Source organism: Rhodnius prolixus, unplaced genomic scaffold (assembly GCF_049639745.1).
Source record: "Rhodnius prolixus isolate KJV_2025 unplaced genomic scaffold, Rpr scaffold_2, whole genome shotgun sequence".
Taxonomy (NCBI): domain Eukaryota; kingdom Metazoa; phylum Arthropoda; class Insecta; order Hemiptera; family Reduviidae; genus Rhodnius; species Rhodnius prolixus.
Window position 1 is genome coordinate 28,906,085 of NW_027411592.1, and position 17,568 is coordinate 28,923,652.

General features: G+C 32.3%; 1 protein-coding gene across 3 annotated transcripts in view; it reads right to left on the reverse strand.

Annotated features, from left to right (window-relative positions):
* LOC141449419 (ABC transporter G family member 20-like) overlaps nucleotides 1-17,568 on the reverse strand; it is a 72,950-nt gene that overhangs the window by 1,043 nt on the left and 54,339 nt on the right. For all 3 annotated transcript variants that reach the window (XM_074118854.1, XM_074118853.1, XM_074118855.1), the window contains 8 exons: nucleotides 16,260-16,393; nucleotides 11,172-11,388; nucleotides 9,700-9,874; nucleotides 9,032-9,147; nucleotides 8,871-8,941; nucleotides 8,114-8,202; nucleotides 1,120-1,293; nucleotides 124-210 (listed from right to left, as the gene is read on the reverse strand). In XM_074118854.1, coding sequence (XP_073974955.1) covers nucleotides 124-210; nucleotides 1,120-1,293; nucleotides 8,114-8,202; nucleotides 8,871-8,941; nucleotides 9,032-9,147; nucleotides 9,700-9,874; nucleotides 11,172-11,388; nucleotides 16,260-16,393 — 1,063 coding nt within the window. The remainder of the gene's footprint in view (nucleotides 1-123; nucleotides 211-1,119; nucleotides 1,294-8,113; nucleotides 8,203-8,870; nucleotides 8,942-9,031; nucleotides 9,148-9,699; nucleotides 9,875-11,171; nucleotides 11,389-16,259; nucleotides 16,394-17,568) is intronic.

The window sequence follows — 17,568 nt, forward strand, 5'->3', positions numbered from 1 at the left end:
TATGTACCAAACTGTACAACAAGATACCATTTTTACCGCCACGTTATAAAATCCGACCGACTTTACAAATATAGGATATGATTAAATTAATTTAATAGTTTACGCACTGATATTATTATTTACCTCCAATCATCATTGACACCATTGCTAAACCAGTTTGAAAACCGCTGGTGATATTAATTGAATCAGTTAGTGTCGCCAAAGTAAATGCTGAAAGAACAAATTATATAATCATTAGTATTTAATTGCATTTAAACAATTATAAAACATCTATTTAAAAAATAATCTAAAAAAAAAATCTTCAAATTGGAAAATATTAAAAGCAATTCACTTTGGAAGTTTTAAGGTTGAACTTTTGATAATTTGTGAACTAGAGCATTTGCTTAGTTCTGAGCTGTCCATGTAAACGTGGCATCCTGGCATTTATGTGGGGTTCATTTTATTCCTCACTTCTTCGTCTAAGATTCTATCTTAAGTAAGGTGTATATAACATGAATGAAGCTGATGTAAGATGGTAGGGAATTTTCTAGTAAATCGACTTTGACCAAAACCATATTGGTACCTAAGCGAAATATGGAATTTGAATTTCCTGTTATTTTTTTATTTTTATGTTCCGGTGAATGCAAACAGATACACAGTGAATTGTAAAAACTACTTTTTCGAATTCAGAAGACCCCAAAACAGATATTTCCATTGTAAACTCAAAATCGAAAATATGCACGATTACAATTCCTTCTCTCAAATAAATAACGAAATGCAAGGTATTAAAGGTAAAAAAAAAAAAAAACTAGAAACCATTGGACAGGTGTGCTTAAGCCATTCGACAAAAAGGGAAAAAACCTAAACTTTTGAAAAAGTAGTTGCGCATTTAAAGCCACTTCGAAATATGTTCACAGATATGCGGAGGAATACGCTAAATCTACTGCCCATATTACTTACATCTTCGCTTTGCTGGCCTAGCCTCTAACCGCTCGGCTAGCATGGCGCCTAAATTTAAAATTATATTGTTCAAACAATTTAAGGTTCCCAGTTCGTACTTAATCAATCAATTCATATTAGGAAATAATATAAAAATATTCAAAATTATTCAAATTTTCTCAAAAATGCTGTTAAATATACCTAACGCAATTCCTGTTAAGCCCTGCATGAACAGAAGCATTGTGGTGAGATAAGGCTGATTAAAAGGAAACTGCAATATTCCATAAGTTGTTGAAATGACCATCATTGTTTGAATTATTTGAAGAAATAATTGGACAATAAAGTGCGAGATTATTACTTCATAAACGTTAACACCTGGAAAAAATAAATAAATAAAAACATCTTTACAAGTAAAGTTGTGCTTAAATGATTAGTTATTCGAGCGAAAAGATGCTAACAGTTGAAAAGCAAGTTTCTACGAAACGAATAGTAAACTTTCATGCCTAGGATTTTATCCCTAGTAGGACGCATATTTATTGCATCACTGACACTGGGTTCGGCCTTTCGTCCATCATCATCCGCCCTGCGATGGATAAAATCAAAGACATTATTCAGCAGACCTAACCACATCTTCATCAGTAAACTTTCAATTAGGCTACATTAAGTTTAATGTCTTGAAATTCTTCATTTTTCTCAGTTTAGCGAAAGAGTTAGAACAATGCTTGTTTGCGATTGACCACAGCAGTAAAGGATGGGCCACTCGCGAATACAATCTATAGTTGCGGGCAATAAAAGTGTAAATCTTAAAACAATAGGGTGAAATTAGTGATGAGGAATTAGCGACTCAATCGATGATTCCTAACATTGGATTTTGCCAGTAAATCAGTTCACACCTCTTGAGATATTTTAGAAGCGCTTATAAAATGTATTCTTTTAAGAGGAGTAGGGATATATCAACTCCCAAGTAGCCTGTTGAATGTTAGTTCATGCGGTACTTTTCTGTATCACTTGTAAGGAGAAGATAGGTAATGATGAATTTAAAAGATCTCTGGTAAGTGGATTTCACTAACAATCATAATTGGTTACTCAGATAGTTTTGGCCTTATAATTCCAGTATTTTATTATATAATAAGATATTATATAGTGAGAAAACTTTTATTATATAGCAAGGAAATTAAGGCAAGACAACCTCAAGAGCTTCACAAGTTTCTCAAGAGCAGATCGAGGAACCATATGCTAAGGAAGTTTTCAATCTGGTTTGCTGTTTTACCATCTGGAGAGTACCTGGTTCTTTCCAATAACAGTTACATTTCCTCTCTACCCATTTTACAGCAGCAAAATCTCCCAGGCCTAACTTGATATAGGGCCCAGGGAAGGCATCTGGCATCTGACGCACTTTCCAGTTGGTCCTAGAAGTATTTTTTTCCCCGCTCTTTTGTTCTGAGAGAGTGTGAGCATTAATCATTCTCATGTTAGCCAATAGGCTTTTGATTTTTAGCTTGCTAAGTTGATCTCTGATTGATTCAAAATAGTGTTCTTGAGTCTCTGATGAAGACCAGAAAATAGTGAATTTTCTTATTGCCTCCTATTCTTAATTAAAATACGCTAAAATCCTTCCTATGGAAAATTTCACTATTGGTCCTGATATGACTTCTTGAATTTCTAGGATATCTAGATTCATTTTACAGGATTCTTTTCTTATTTCTTAAAAGCCACTGCTCTACTCAAAATAAGCACGTTCGATGTTACGAATTTATATGTCCTTTTCCGTAAATTAAATCCGATTGAATTCTATTGAGACTTGAGTGTTCGTATAACGATGTTTTGTTTTTAAGAGGTGGGTAGTTGACCCACCCGCCATTATTTAGACGGACCATGGATTTTTGGGTTTACTCTCCTCCAACCTAAAGGCAGACAGTCGAGGAGGCGGTAGCTTTTAGTTATGTACTGAAAATGGCTTTTCGATTTGTGCGTTTTGAATGTGTTTATTGCTTTTTCTTTCTGAGCTGCTGAATGACCGTAACCGTGTAAAAAAAATTTCTTTTTTATAAAGTGAACTACGACTTCTTTACATTTAAGTGAGGAGGTTCTATTATGGCTATAACATATTTCTTTGAATTTACCACTCAGCGGACCTTAGCATCCATTCAATCACACTTTTGATTAGCAGTCAGTCAAGCATGCTATGATCCCCGAAGCATCGGCCAAATCCATGTCTTCCAATAAATAAAATAATAATAAAGATGGAGTGGGGATTTAGACTTCAAAGTGATCAGACGTATGTAATTTGCTCTGTATAATTTGTGTAATTTTTTAGTGTTTCTTGGAAGTTTCAAACAGTTATTTTTTGTCATTGTAAACTTTGAATACCGTACTATAGTTTTATACTATTAAAAGTGGCATTTATAAAAAGTTTTAAGCGAAAAAAAGAAAAGAAAAAAAGGGAAAAGAAATATTATCTTATTAAGTGATTATCAAAGTTCACAGACTTACCAGTAACATGAGCAAGGTGGGGGAGTCTACTACTGGAACTGGTGAAAATAGTGGGGGTACTGATGTAAGTAGTCTTATCTTAGATAGAATTACTGCTCTGCATCAAGACGTCTCGAGACAAATTTCTGAGATTAATACGAAAAATAAAGAACTAAATGATAGTATTCAAACATTTAAAGATGAAATTAGAGTAAACCTAGGTAATATCAGAACCGATATTAAGAAAATAGATAAAGAAACAACTGCCTTACGCCGAGAAAATGAATTTCTGAAGAAAAAATTGTCTGAATTACAGGCTTCTCTTAGTGAAAACGTTCAGTTTACTTCTTATAATAAAATTAGAATATCGAATGTTCCCTTGCAATTAAATGTTGACATTGAAGAACTAATTTTGCGCATATCTAAGATAATTAATTTTGAATTTCAAAAAGAAAAAATACAAGATTTCTATCGTCCTAAAATGATAAATGAAAATTTTAAACCACCCATATTGTTTAATTTCATAAGAATTGTTGATAAAAAGGAATTTTTAAACTGTTATCGGAGATATATAAAAAATAAAAATAAATTAACATTTGATAAAATTATGGGAAATGAGGAAACGTCTGAAGTTCACACATCTGAAATTTTTATTTCTGAACACATGAGCCCAAATTTATACAAATTATTTAGAACTTTAAGAGAATATAAATTCCAGGGCACATTAAAATATGTGTGGTTCAGAAATAATAGAATTTGGGTAAGAAAGGATGATGGAACACCAAGTTTGTTGATAAAATCGAAAGATGATTTTCATAAATTTCTGGCTGTAACACCTTCTTTAACTATCCATGACTATTCGGATGACGAAGAAATAGAGACTGATAAATCTGAGGGATCGAGGACAAGTGTAACAAGGAAAAGATTGAGGAGGGCTCCTAATCAATTGCGTTTACGTCCTTTTTTACAAGAAAGAGCCACCACTCAAGAGGAAAAAGGAAAAAAGTGATATATGCTGATGGTACAACTGTAAAATTTGGCTTTTGGAACATACATGGATTTAACAATTTTTCTAATTTGTCTACTTCGGAATTTAATCAGTTGCTTGATATGGACATCTTGGGTTTTTCTGAGACATGGCTGACCACTTCGGACCTGAAATTTGCACTATTAACTACCAACTATGACTGTTATTGCAGAAACGCTAATAAGCCGTCAGGTAAAGGTAGACCCAGTGGAGGTTTAATGATTTGTTTGAAAAAAGGTAAATTCTCTAATGTTAAAATTTTGGTGTCTACTAACTGGCTTTTGTGTGTATTAATTAAGTATAAGGAAGTGTATTTGTGTGTAGGAATAGTTTATTGGCAACCCGGATCATTACATGATTCAATTATAGATTCTTTTTCTTTCGATTTATTTAACATTTATTCTGAATATGAAAACTGTTATGTAATAATTGGTGGCGATTATAACTCTCGTATTGGAAATTTAAATTCTTTGGACAATGATATTTTTATTAATTCTAATTTGTCCGGATTTAGAAGTTCATTGGATGACGTTATCAATAAAAGAGGGGTAAAATTGGTTGAATTAATGGAATCTTATGGTATGATCTGTTGTAATGGCCGATCGCGTAGAGATAATAAAGGAAGTTATACCTATATGGGTAATCAAGGTATGAGTGTCATAGATTATGTATGGATCTCAGCTAGTTGCCTAAATAACGTAATCGATTTTAATATTGAAAATGTGTCAGATATTTCAGACCATTACATGTGTATTCTATTAATAAATTTTTACAGTGATTATAAAAGTAATGTAGAAGAATATAAACATGAATCTAACACTGTTTACGTACACAACAGGTCAATTGAAGCTATGTGTTTGTTTAATGAACTTTTAGAATCTTATTCATATCTATGTTTTGATGCTACTTTTGTTTGCTCGCCAACGAGTCTTTATAATTATTTTTGTTATATAATTCAACATACAATGTACGAATCTGGGGCCCTGAAAGCAATAAAATTTAGATCTAATAATTCAATTAAAAAAGATAAGCCATGGTATAATGCTGATTGTTACGTGTCCAAAAAAGAAGTAATTAAATTATATAAAAACTGTTGTAAAACGTCTTTTAAAAGTAAAGATTTAATTAATTTGTATAGACAAGCCAAATCTTCATACAAACAAGTAATAAAACAATCTAAAATATACTTTTTTGAAAATGTTAAATTAAAACTTAGAAACATAAATAACCCTTCTGAATTTTGGTCAGCACTGAAACAATTCGAAGGTAAACATTACACTGAATGCCCAATATCGGTTACGGAATGGGAAGTTTTTTACCAAAATATTCTCCCCCCTAAATATAATAATGAAATAATTTTTTTTACATTTTACCATCCTGAATTGGACGACCGAATAACGTTTGACGAACTAATAGACAGTATAAATAACAGTAAATGTGGTAAGGCAACTGGATTTGATCTCATTCCAAATGAGTGTTTTAAATCACTTAACTCATACTGGATTTGCTTTCTGTTGGAACTTTTCAATCGTATTTGGAGCTGTGAGGATTTTCCTAAAATGTGGTCTCTTATAAAAATGAAACTGATTTATAAAAAAGGTGATCCCAAAGATCCAATGAACTATAGAGGCATAGCTATGTTCAACTCAATTACAAAACTTTTTACATACATAATTTATAACAGAATCTCTAAATGGATTGAATCAAGAGGTTTATTACCTGAAGAGCAGATGGGCTTTAGAAAAGGAAGGGGGTGTAGAGATAATATATTTACTTTATCGTCCGCAATAAATATACACTTAAGGTTAGATAAAAGGAAAGTGTTTGCCACTTTTGTCGACTTTAAAAGAGCATTCGACTCTATTCCGCATAGTAAATTGTGGCAAAAAATGTATGAGGCGGGTATAGGTGGTAAGTGTTTGCGGTTATTAATAAATCTTTATGATTCAGCCTCCATAAAAATTGCAGATAGTTCGAATGAAATCCCCGTTTCGGAAGGAGTGCTTCAGGGTGAAATATTAAGCCCTCTCCTTTTCTCAGTTTATACTGCGGGAATTATTGAATACTTTGATAAATTTAACTTCAAGGGAATTAACCTTGGGGTAGAAAAGGATTTACACATTTTAATGTATGCGGACGATTTAGTGATGCTCTCATACTCTGCGATAGATGCCCAGTTAAAACTTAATTGCCTCTCTAAATATTGTGAATTAAACTCTCTCACTGTAAATTCCGAGAAAACAAAAATTGTAATATTCCATAAAGGGGGAATATTAGGCAAAACAAATAATTTCTTTTACAATAGCTCTAAAATTGAAATTTGTAAGTCTTTTAATTATCTGGGAGTAAAATTTGCATCATCGGGGAAATTTAGACAAGTAAGCTTATCGTTTCTATCGAAGAATGCCATTGCCAGTCAAAGAGTTAGAAGGTTATTAGGATCGTGTAAGTCTGACTCTTGGGATGCAAAGAATAAGGTGTACGATTCGTTATCTGAAAGCGTGTTGCTGTATATGTCTGAAATCTGGGGATTACAGTATGCTAATGTTGTAGAAAGAGGACAATTAAAATTTTTTAAAATGTTGTTAAGCTTGCCAGTCAATACTCCAGATAGTTTTGTTAGAGTTGAGACGGGACGCTCCCATGTTATATGTAAAATATTAAAACGAACTCTTCGATGGTGGAGTAAATTACTGGAAATGTCTGAGGAAAAATTGCCCAAACAATGTTATAATAAATTATTGCAAATAATAGATTTTAAAAGTGTTCCTTTTAATTGGGCAAAAGATGTAAGGGTAATTCTAAGAGAACTTGGAGCCAAAAATGTATGGGATTGCCAAAATTTGGACAGCGAAAACTTGAAGAGTCTCATTGACAGTATAAACAATCATTATTTAAGTAAAGATATAGAATTTATATTAAACTCTTCATTTAATAAATACTTTCGTAGAGTCAGTAACCTTGGAATACCAGAAGCTTATCTTTATTATAATATAAATTTCTGTAAACTTAAATTGATCTCACAATTGAGAATGGCAGGTAAAAAATACTCTAGGATTGTTGTAAATAGGGAGAGAATACAATTCAATAAAGATGTATATTGTAGATGTTGTGGTACAGGTGAGAAAGAAGATCTGCCTCACTTTCTGCTTTATTGCCCAGCCCTTTCTCCCTATAGAGCAATATACCTGGACAAGTACATTACAAGTAATAATATGTTGGACAATCTTGAATGTATGCTATCTGATTTAGATATTAATAAAATTAACAATGTATATCTATTTGTAATTAATAGTTTAAAATTTATAAAATTCATGTTGACATGAGATAGTAGAAAATCATTTTATCTGGAAATAATTAAGTTATATATTATGTTTTATGCTGTCTTTGTTAGTCACTAATGTCAGATCAGTATTCAAAAAGCTTTGATCTAAATTTGTTTATTTATGAAAGATATTTAATTTGATTTTCAATGTTTACATTTTTTTTTTTTTTTTTTTTTTTTGTAACAGTTGATATTTTATTTTATATTCCCACTCACTTGCTATGAATGTAAAATTCTAAAAGCAATAAAGATATATATATATATATATATATATATATATATATATATATATATATATATATATATATATATATATATATATATAATAAAGATGACTTAAAGAATATTCTCAATTATGAATGACGCATTACCGGCAATAATGCTTCTAGCAGTTGCTCCTCCTTTCTTCTCTTCAATCATTATAGTCAATCCATACATGAGTGGTGTTGTCAGCAAGGTCCTATAAGTAATAGTATTTTAATAAGAAGGCATTAACATTTCAATTATGTAAATTTGTAATTATTAAAAGTTTTTTGTTCCAATTCATAACAAGAATAAGGCCGTGGAATAATAATTAGAATTCGGTTTTAATAATGTGAGTAACGTTTCAGGTAGATGAAAAGCTGTTATTTATAAAAACATACATTTTAAATAAATACAGTAACTTGCATTTATATTTCCTTTCACTACTGTTTTTATTGATACTTTAAACCGAAAATAATAAAGAAAAGTGTATTTATAAAAATAATTTTTCAAAAAATAAACAACTTGTATGATAACAAATGACATTACAAAAAAAGTAAGTTAAGAAATCCTATTTTTTTCTGGCGGGCTGTAGTCCAACTACCAATTAGGTGTCGTGGACGGAGGCGACTAGCAAACATACTTTACTGTAAATTCCTTTTATTAACCATTAAATAAAACCCAAAACCTTGAACTGGAATCGAACCCAGTACTACAATATTTCTTAGCTTTGCAGGCCTCACCTCTAACCGCTTCGTTGCGCCAAACATTACAATACTTTAATTTGAAAATCAATGTGTTTGTGTAATTAATTACCTTGGAAAAAATATAAAAAAAATAAGGCTAAATAATTGCCAAAATAAATAAGTAAAATGCAGTACATACATTGTAACTACAGGTGCACAAAAATAAATTCTAAAATTTGGTATCGTATCTCCATATATCGGTTCTTCAAACTGAAAATTCAGAAAAAACAAAATTAGTTGAAATTCACTCAAGGAAATGCACTAAAATGTTCACTTTAAAATGCTAAAGCTAGATTTTACCTTGATTGCTACGTTTGCTGCTTCAATAGGCCAACTGCAATTCTTGTACACTTGTTTTAACATGTCAAAGTAGCTTTCTCTGATGTCACGTAACAGTAGGTCTTTAATTATCATATCTTAAACAATGCAACATCCAATTAATTATTTCTAATTTATTTGATATAAGTCGCAAAAACATCTGAGTTCACTGGTATCTGTATTATCTCGTTAAAGAGCAACATCGTACAGATAGAATACGTGGTACAATTAGGCAAAGAGATAAAAAAGCAAAGGAAGTATGTCCACAGCAAAAATTGTTATGTTTTCATTTTTTTATGTTATATAAAATTACTTCGAGGCCTAATTAGACAAGGGAGGCGCCAATTAATCAATCGGCAACAACTGTCTGGGAGTGAAGCTCTACAACTGATTTGTTTGGTTTCTAATTTCCTCGCCACCAAATAGCTGACGCGATAAATTTGTTCTAGTCAATTGACGTTTCATGCAGCTTGAAGAAATCGGCTTATACACTCTGGACCCTCAGGTTCTATCCATCACCAGATAGCTTTAAGAAGGCCATCAGCTGGATTCGAACCCGGGATCACCGAGTTGGAATCCTGTAAACGCTAACTACTGTGTTAATCTTTTGCTATTATTATTACATAACGCTATATTTAAGTTTATCTCACTTGAATAATCCATGTACACATAGGCTCTGTTATCAAATACGGAAGGGTCATTTGTATTAATATTGTCAATCAGTGTGTAGACAGCATTCGAATAATTCTGAGGAAAACCTATTACTCCCCAAATTTTGTTGGTTTTTACGTCCTCAATCGCCTGATTAATATCATTATATTCTTTCTGAAAAAAAAGAAGAAAAATATAATATAATATACATTAAATTCGTACATTTTCATGTGTATATTATACACGAAATATGTTTTATAAACGTCAAATTTTCGAAAGTGGATTACCGACGCACATTAGGGTTCAGGACCCTGAATAGATGGTTTTTAATCTCTCTAAACATTCATAGTGTGTTAAGAGGGGTGAGGAGATAATTCAGATGGAAAGATTCGACGATTTTTCTATTATCCTCATTAGCACATATTTTGACGTCAAATTTTTATTATAACATTCAATTTAATAGATCGTAAGGTATATAATTAAGTTCTATAACTCAGAAGTTTCTATGAAGAATGCTGATACAAAACTCGGAATCATTGTTTGAATTTCAGAGCAAAATCCGTCGTCTAGAACTCTCTTAAATTCATTTCTTTCCAGAAACTCATTTTCATTATAAATCATTCACTTAAAATGATTCTCATAACAGTAAACGAAGTAAAATATTAGGGTCATTTGAAAAATTTGAAAAAACATAACCTACACATTAAAATCGCTCTTCCATTTAATTGAAATGTCTTAAACTAGAAATTATGGAATACATAGAATAACTTTTAACGTGTAGATATGGCAGGTAGTTTTTAAGAAGGATATTTGGTCCCGTAAAAGTAAATAATATTTGGAAGATCAGGACTAACAATGAGCTTCGTGACATATATGGCGAACCAGATCTGGTTTGTTTCATTAAAGCCGCCAGATTAAGATGGTTAGGGCACGTAGGAAGGGATGCCCGAAACAAGAATGCCCAAAAAATTGTTATATGGTAATCCAGGGGCAGAAGAAAAAGAGCACGTCCTCGCTTAAGATGGCTGGACGATGTCGAAACCGACATCAGAAGGCTAGGAGTCAGAAGATGGAGACTCCGTGCTTTGGATAGGGACGAGTGGAATGCTGTGCTGAAGGAGGTTGCAGGACCGTAGCGCCCTATAGTAAGTAAGTATGGCAGGTAGATGAGAAGAATATGATTTGGGGTAATTTCTGAAAGTTAGGTAAACCTTCTAAGGCTCATATTGAAATATTGTATAGTTATCAACCTAAATTAGATACATTGCCCTTATTTACCATTAATTTACTTGTCTAATAAATAAATGGTACTTACTAAACGTGAATGGACTAAGGATACCATTTTATTTATGTGTAACATCCCACTTCAAATAGTCAAGAGTTTACAAATATTTAGGATAACCTTTAGCGAATCAGGCTTATTCTTGGAGGGGGTTGAAAAAGTGGTTTCAAAATCTAATAATGTTCTTACCAAGTTTAATTTTTTATTGCGCAACACGTCAGAATATATGCATGATAAATATTCCATGCTGCAATTTTCAGTACGTATTACATTATTGCAGAATGATAAACCAGAAGGACTTTCGTTCATTACTACGCCAAATTTAAGTCCTTCAGGTGATCTTCCACTTGTAAAGCTAAATATGCTTACACAAAACGCAGGAAGAATCATTGTAAAAAGTGTAACTCTGGAAAAAAGAAGAAATAGAGGTAATTAGAATTGTAATTTTTTTTAATGAAGTAAAAATATAAATATTTTTACATTTATGTCAAGTGTTGAACATAAAGCTGGTTTTATTCAGCAATAGCTAATACTAGTTCAAGAAAAATAAAGTTTTTGGTTTGTATCTGGACTCACTATTCTGAAATTCTTTAGTTCTGAAATTAATAATTAAAAAAAAATAGATATTTAGTGTACTAAGGTAAGAAAAAAGAGAGTAAAATATGCTTTTTTAAACACTGACGATCTCAAAAAAGGTCGCTTCTGATCACAATTTAATTTCGTTAATTTTGACAATCCAGTCTGATCCTTTTAGTGGATGTGGTACTTTAATTTGAAAGAAAAAAAAAGTCAATGACTTAAGTTCTAAAACATCCAAACAGGCCTCGAGAAATTCCACCTCTATATTAGATTAAATTACCTACCTATAAAAGATCATTAATAAACGCTGAAAAAGAAAATAGAAAAGGAAAACCGCAAACTATTTTGTAAGGATGGTACCATAAGCTTAGGAAACTAAACCAAGATACTTTCAGTAACCTGTCTTAGAAAACAAAACTTTTATTAGAACTTTTCAAACTTATAATAACTTTCTAAAAATTGTCCAAAGTGGATAAAATATAATGGAACAAATATTGATTTATCTCAGTGCTTGTCCCACTTTAGTACATACTAACCGTCGGCCTATGGAATTGAGTACGAGGTTACGTGGTGGAATGACTGTGAACATTAAATATGTTTGCCGTTTCAATAGTTAACTTAAAGAAAGATGCAAAAAATACAAATTACTAAATTCAATATAATGCCGTTCTTCCCATCACGTTTCTATCTGCCCCGCAAATATATATGTATATATATTTTCAAATAGTAAAATAATCGCTGACAATTTGTCAGTGAAAAATGTCACACACCTAATAAAACCTAAGGAAATATGCACAATATGCGGGCGTAATGAGGCGGAAGATTTGTACCACTTAATAGTAGTTTGTCCGGTTTACGAATCTCTTCGTAATCAGTATATACTGCAGGTTAAGAATGTATCAATGGAGCAGTTCCACAATGTGTTTGTTTTTAGGTGCGAAAATGTAATTAAACAATTATACCTCTTTACAATTAATTGCCTCAAAACACGATCATTTATACTAAATGAATAGTTTACAGTGTGAGAGATTGATTACATACTTATATCGCCACTTTTTGTCCGTTTATATTCTTGTATTCATAAATTATACATCTGTTACTTAAAATATGGATACAATGCAGTGTGCTGTATATTTACTGTTATTACTCTAGATTTTATGTTTTATTGTTACATATTGTATTATTTATATATTCTGGTCTCTTTTTTCTTACCATGTTGTTCACTATATTTGACCAGTCTTCATTTGTATGGGGTATGTCCCCAAGACAAATTATTATAAATAAATAAATAAATAGTAAAATAATCGCTTTTACGGCGGGGATTAACTTATAACTTTAAGTCGAGGATGGTGACAGAAAGCTCAAACTTACTATTAATATTTTTTCAACAAATAAAAAGTTGCCACATGTACTTTCTGGGGTATTGCCTTATACTTGTACATTAAGTATAAAAAATATAACAATCAATTACACAAACACATACAACGTATTAAACAAAACTGGAGTGCCGGAAATGTTGGATTTAATATTTTTTACATTTCTTTATTTTTTGTTACATCGATTTCTTAGGTCTTTAGCGCCCTTATCTAGTGGTTTCCTTTTTACGTCTTTTCCGCACAAGCTAGGATGTTTATGCTTTGCTATACGAGATCCACACCCACAATATGTATTATGCCAAAGTAATTTAGAAAGCTTTAAATATGCTTCATTACATCATTATTTGATTCTTTTAGCAGTTTCAAAATATTTTATTTATCTAATTAAACGGGTGAAGTTCAATCTCGAACTTAAACAGAAAATTATACATTCTCAGAGCATGATGAGTTTCATCGTTACTGTGAGGCGCAATAATAATAACAACCGAGCTCTACAATTCGTTCTTCTTGTCCACCATTTTTATTCTAAACAACACTTAAGAAATATTAGGGATTTATTCCAATATGGGTTCCGCAAGCCCATATTGCAATCAAAATAACCAAATCGTACGAATAGTAGTACTCTTTTGAAATAATTCACATTTTATGTAGTTATGCCACATTCATCAATCATTATACAAATTTTCTAAAGCCATGACGGAGGGCAAATTAGAAAAGAAATTAATATCTCCTTTTTATATTCGGCATTTTCGTATTCGATATTCCTGAATTTTTAGATGGTTAGTTGAAAATATCGAAAAGTCTGATGATCTACATCTAATGATGGAAACCGGACAGGGATACAATAAACATGCATGCCATGAGGGATAAAATTAAAGAAACTATCCATCACTGCGGACCTAACCAAACAGACGCTTTCATTTCAGCAGTTTCTTCAAATCAAAAGCTCTATAAGCTATTTAATCTCGTATAAACTGGCAGAATCCTAGCCAGATAATGCAAATTAATTTTTTTTTGAAAACATATGGCGACGCTTCCAATATTAGTTTAAGTATCGATCATACAGTGGAGGTGGGAGTGCCGCAGGGAAGTATACTTAGCCCGGTTCTCTACGCAGTATACACATGAGACATACCTGTACAACCCTCTACACTACTCTGTACATATGCAGACGACACAGCCATACTAGCTACAAGTACACATCCTTCATCAGCTTCATACAAGTTACAGACGCGCTTACATAAAACAGAATCCTGGGCAAAGAAGTGGATGATTAAAATGAACCCACAGAAATGCCAGCATGCCAAGTTTACTCTCCGGCGGGGCTCCTGTCCACCTGTCCTCTTCAACAACAATCCTCTTCCTTGCATAGATCTGGTGCGCTACCTTGGGCTCTACATAGACAAACGACTCACGTGGAACCCACACACTAGACTTAAAAAACAGCTTTACAGACTACTTGGACGGCGCTCCAAATTGCCCATAGAACTCAAACGCTTAATATACTACTCTATTCTCAAACCTATGTGGACTATCGGACTAGAGCTGTGGGGTTCAGCAAAACCAACAAACATACGGACTGTAAAAACATTTCAGTCAGAACTACTCCAACAGATAGCTAGCTGACTTTCCTTTCTACGTGACTAAACTAACCTCACTCTTCAAAACGACCTCAACATTCCCATTCGTACACCAACTCGCCAAGACTAAATATCAAAAGTTCCATACTACTCTCTCGACTAGCTCTAATCCTCTTGTACTGACACTCGCTTCCTCTGACGTTCCTAACAATCCTCCTCGCTGACTGAATCGCCAATAGCCCCGCGACTTTCTCGCAGTCTGAAGACCTAAACGTCATCCTTCTCCTATAGAGAGTGCTACCGCTGGGTAGTTTCTCTCCTCCTGCACCAGTTCATCATATTCATCATATTTACTGATTGTATACATGTATACATACTGATAGATGGATTAAAAATCGATCAAACTCAGGCAACAGATTTTCCTGTATAGGATAAATTACAAAAATAACTCCCTTTATTATAATATTAATGCTGAAAAAATAGTAGCTACCATTACTCGGATATCAATTTTCGTTCATTTATTTCTTGCAATAAGTTCCAGGGCTTGGATAGTTAGTAAAAATGAGACACTTTTAAGGTAGTTTGTGCGCGACTATGTTGGTTAAGAAAAGCGGAACCCAAAAATAAAAAATTACAGGTAACTTAAATTGGACATTACACTTTGGTGCCACCATTGAACCAAATATAACTTTACGAATAAAATACTTTAATCGGAAGATCCACTATACATTTTTAAAATTTTCTTGAAATTGGCTCCTGTGACTTCTTCCAATCCTGGCGTCCTTGTACACGTCTTATTGCAGGAAAATTCATTTTATGACAGCTCTGGGGGGTGTTCCAATGCACACGTAACATAGTTCGAAAGGTAAAAAAAAATCTTTATGACTTGTTGTTTTGATGTTTTTTGTTTTTTTGATTTTCGAGTGTACTTAGTAATTGAAAGCAAAAGCGAGCCTAGGCCCGGCTGCAAGTCACACTTTCATTAATATCAATGATTATATTGCAGTCAGCGCAGTTTAAAATATATTTATGAAAATCTTATTCTGATAGATAGAAAAGTTTTGTTTTCTTCCTGCCTAAATAGATTTTTTTTATAACGTATAGCCATAGAATGCCCCAACCAATGTCAGCATTAAATCCATAACAGAGTATGTGAAACCAGAGCTGTTCTCGTGGTTTTTTTTTTTATATTCTGACATTCGTTGCAAAAATGATTTAGAACTCTTCTACCATGGCTTCTTCTAAAACAGTTTTATAGCTAAAGAGCGTTGAAGCCTGAATAAAAATTCTATTTTTACATACTTCCATTTCCATATCACATTTAGGGCATTCCAAAATTCATAAATTTCGTTTTCACTTCTGAGCCTGCATATTTTACAGGACAATTGCTAATTATCCTACTATGGTGTTTAAACAGTTTTAAATTTTGCCTTAAACACTGGTAGAATAATCTGCCTTTTTATATACGCTGCTTCATTTTCCTTGGTACCTAAGTGAACCCTGATCCACATAAGTCTAACATATTCCCTTTACTTTTCAGTAATGCCTTTTTTTTTTTTTTAACTGTTTCAGGTTCTGTAAAAGCAGACCGAGTGAGAGCTTATAATTTTTTTCTTTTGCCACTGCACTGCGATCGTCAGTACATATTATCACAAAAGCAGACGTTACTTGTCTAGTGCCACCAGTAATTACAAGCAAATGATTATTACTATTATAAATAAAATATTTTCAGTCTAACTTACGAAATATTCCTCTTCAAGAAAATTATATTTTTATTAATTTCACCGAGAATCTTGTGCTTATTCAGGTTATTTGTTGCCTTCAGTTGTAGGGAATATGGAGTTTTCTTATCTGCTTTACTATAATTCTTTTGTACCTAAAACAAACATTGAACGATAATTTTGATTTGCTGCAAAACTGTCTCCATGTCAGTTATCTTCGATTGAAAGGGAAAAAAACTATTTTGTCACCAAACCTCTTTCAACTTTTAAAAGGTAATATGTGCTAACATATATCTCGAATCATTCATACAAATGTATTGTACTTTAAATCAACAATAATTTTTCCATTTTATTAAAATGAATTATTAAAATGAAATCAATGTGTTTTCACGTCATAATTGTCGCCAAGTTAAGGCCGCTTAAGCCACGTTTTTTATCTAGTTCGATTGAAAAAATAATAAAATCAGATTGGCGATAATAATCTACTTCACGAATTTGTGAATCCGTAGACGGATATTTTTAATGGAATTCAAATTTAGCTAAATTTTTATTAGCATCAAACATGCTCTGAGAATGTGTAATACATAACATCAACGTGGGATGTTTATTAAATCCAAAGCAAACACTCAAGGTTTAATTCCTGCTTTCCTAAAGTCAAACATCCAGGAAAGGATGTCTGTTATTGCAGGCTTGGTACCACATTTTTTTCCTTCTAAATAGGTTTATATTGAATGAACCGACACATTCTGGGTTTCAAATGCACCGGTCTCCATTTTGTGATCAGTTGGCTTTGCATTCTGAGGACTGGTTGCACAGGTTGGTTTGTTTCTTCAATTTCTTGATAAGTCATTTAAAACTGTTAAGAATATAATAGGAAAGCGAACTATCATATAGCCTCTAAATCACAAGCGCATCTATCAGAAAAGTAATACCTAAAGAAAGAAGACATTCCGGTTGAACAAATACCTAAAGAAAAATAAGAAACAACTAGAAGGCTACAGTTAAAGAGAACTACGACTTGATGAAGAAAAAAATCTTAAAATATTTCATTTAATTAACAAACAGATGCTTTCATTTTGCAAAATAATTTGGACATTTTAAAAACCAGGTGCTCACATTTATTTTACTTTATATAATTTTTTTTCTTTCTTGATGCATTATCATCATACAGCCAACACAACATTTACTTAAGTTGAATACATCTATATGTTCATCTATTCCCATTTTCAGTAATTCTCTTAAGTCCAACAGAATTTTACCACATCCTACCTGACAGTTTTAATCTGTGGAGGAAATAAAATGTTTAATTCACACAGATGCAATTATCTAC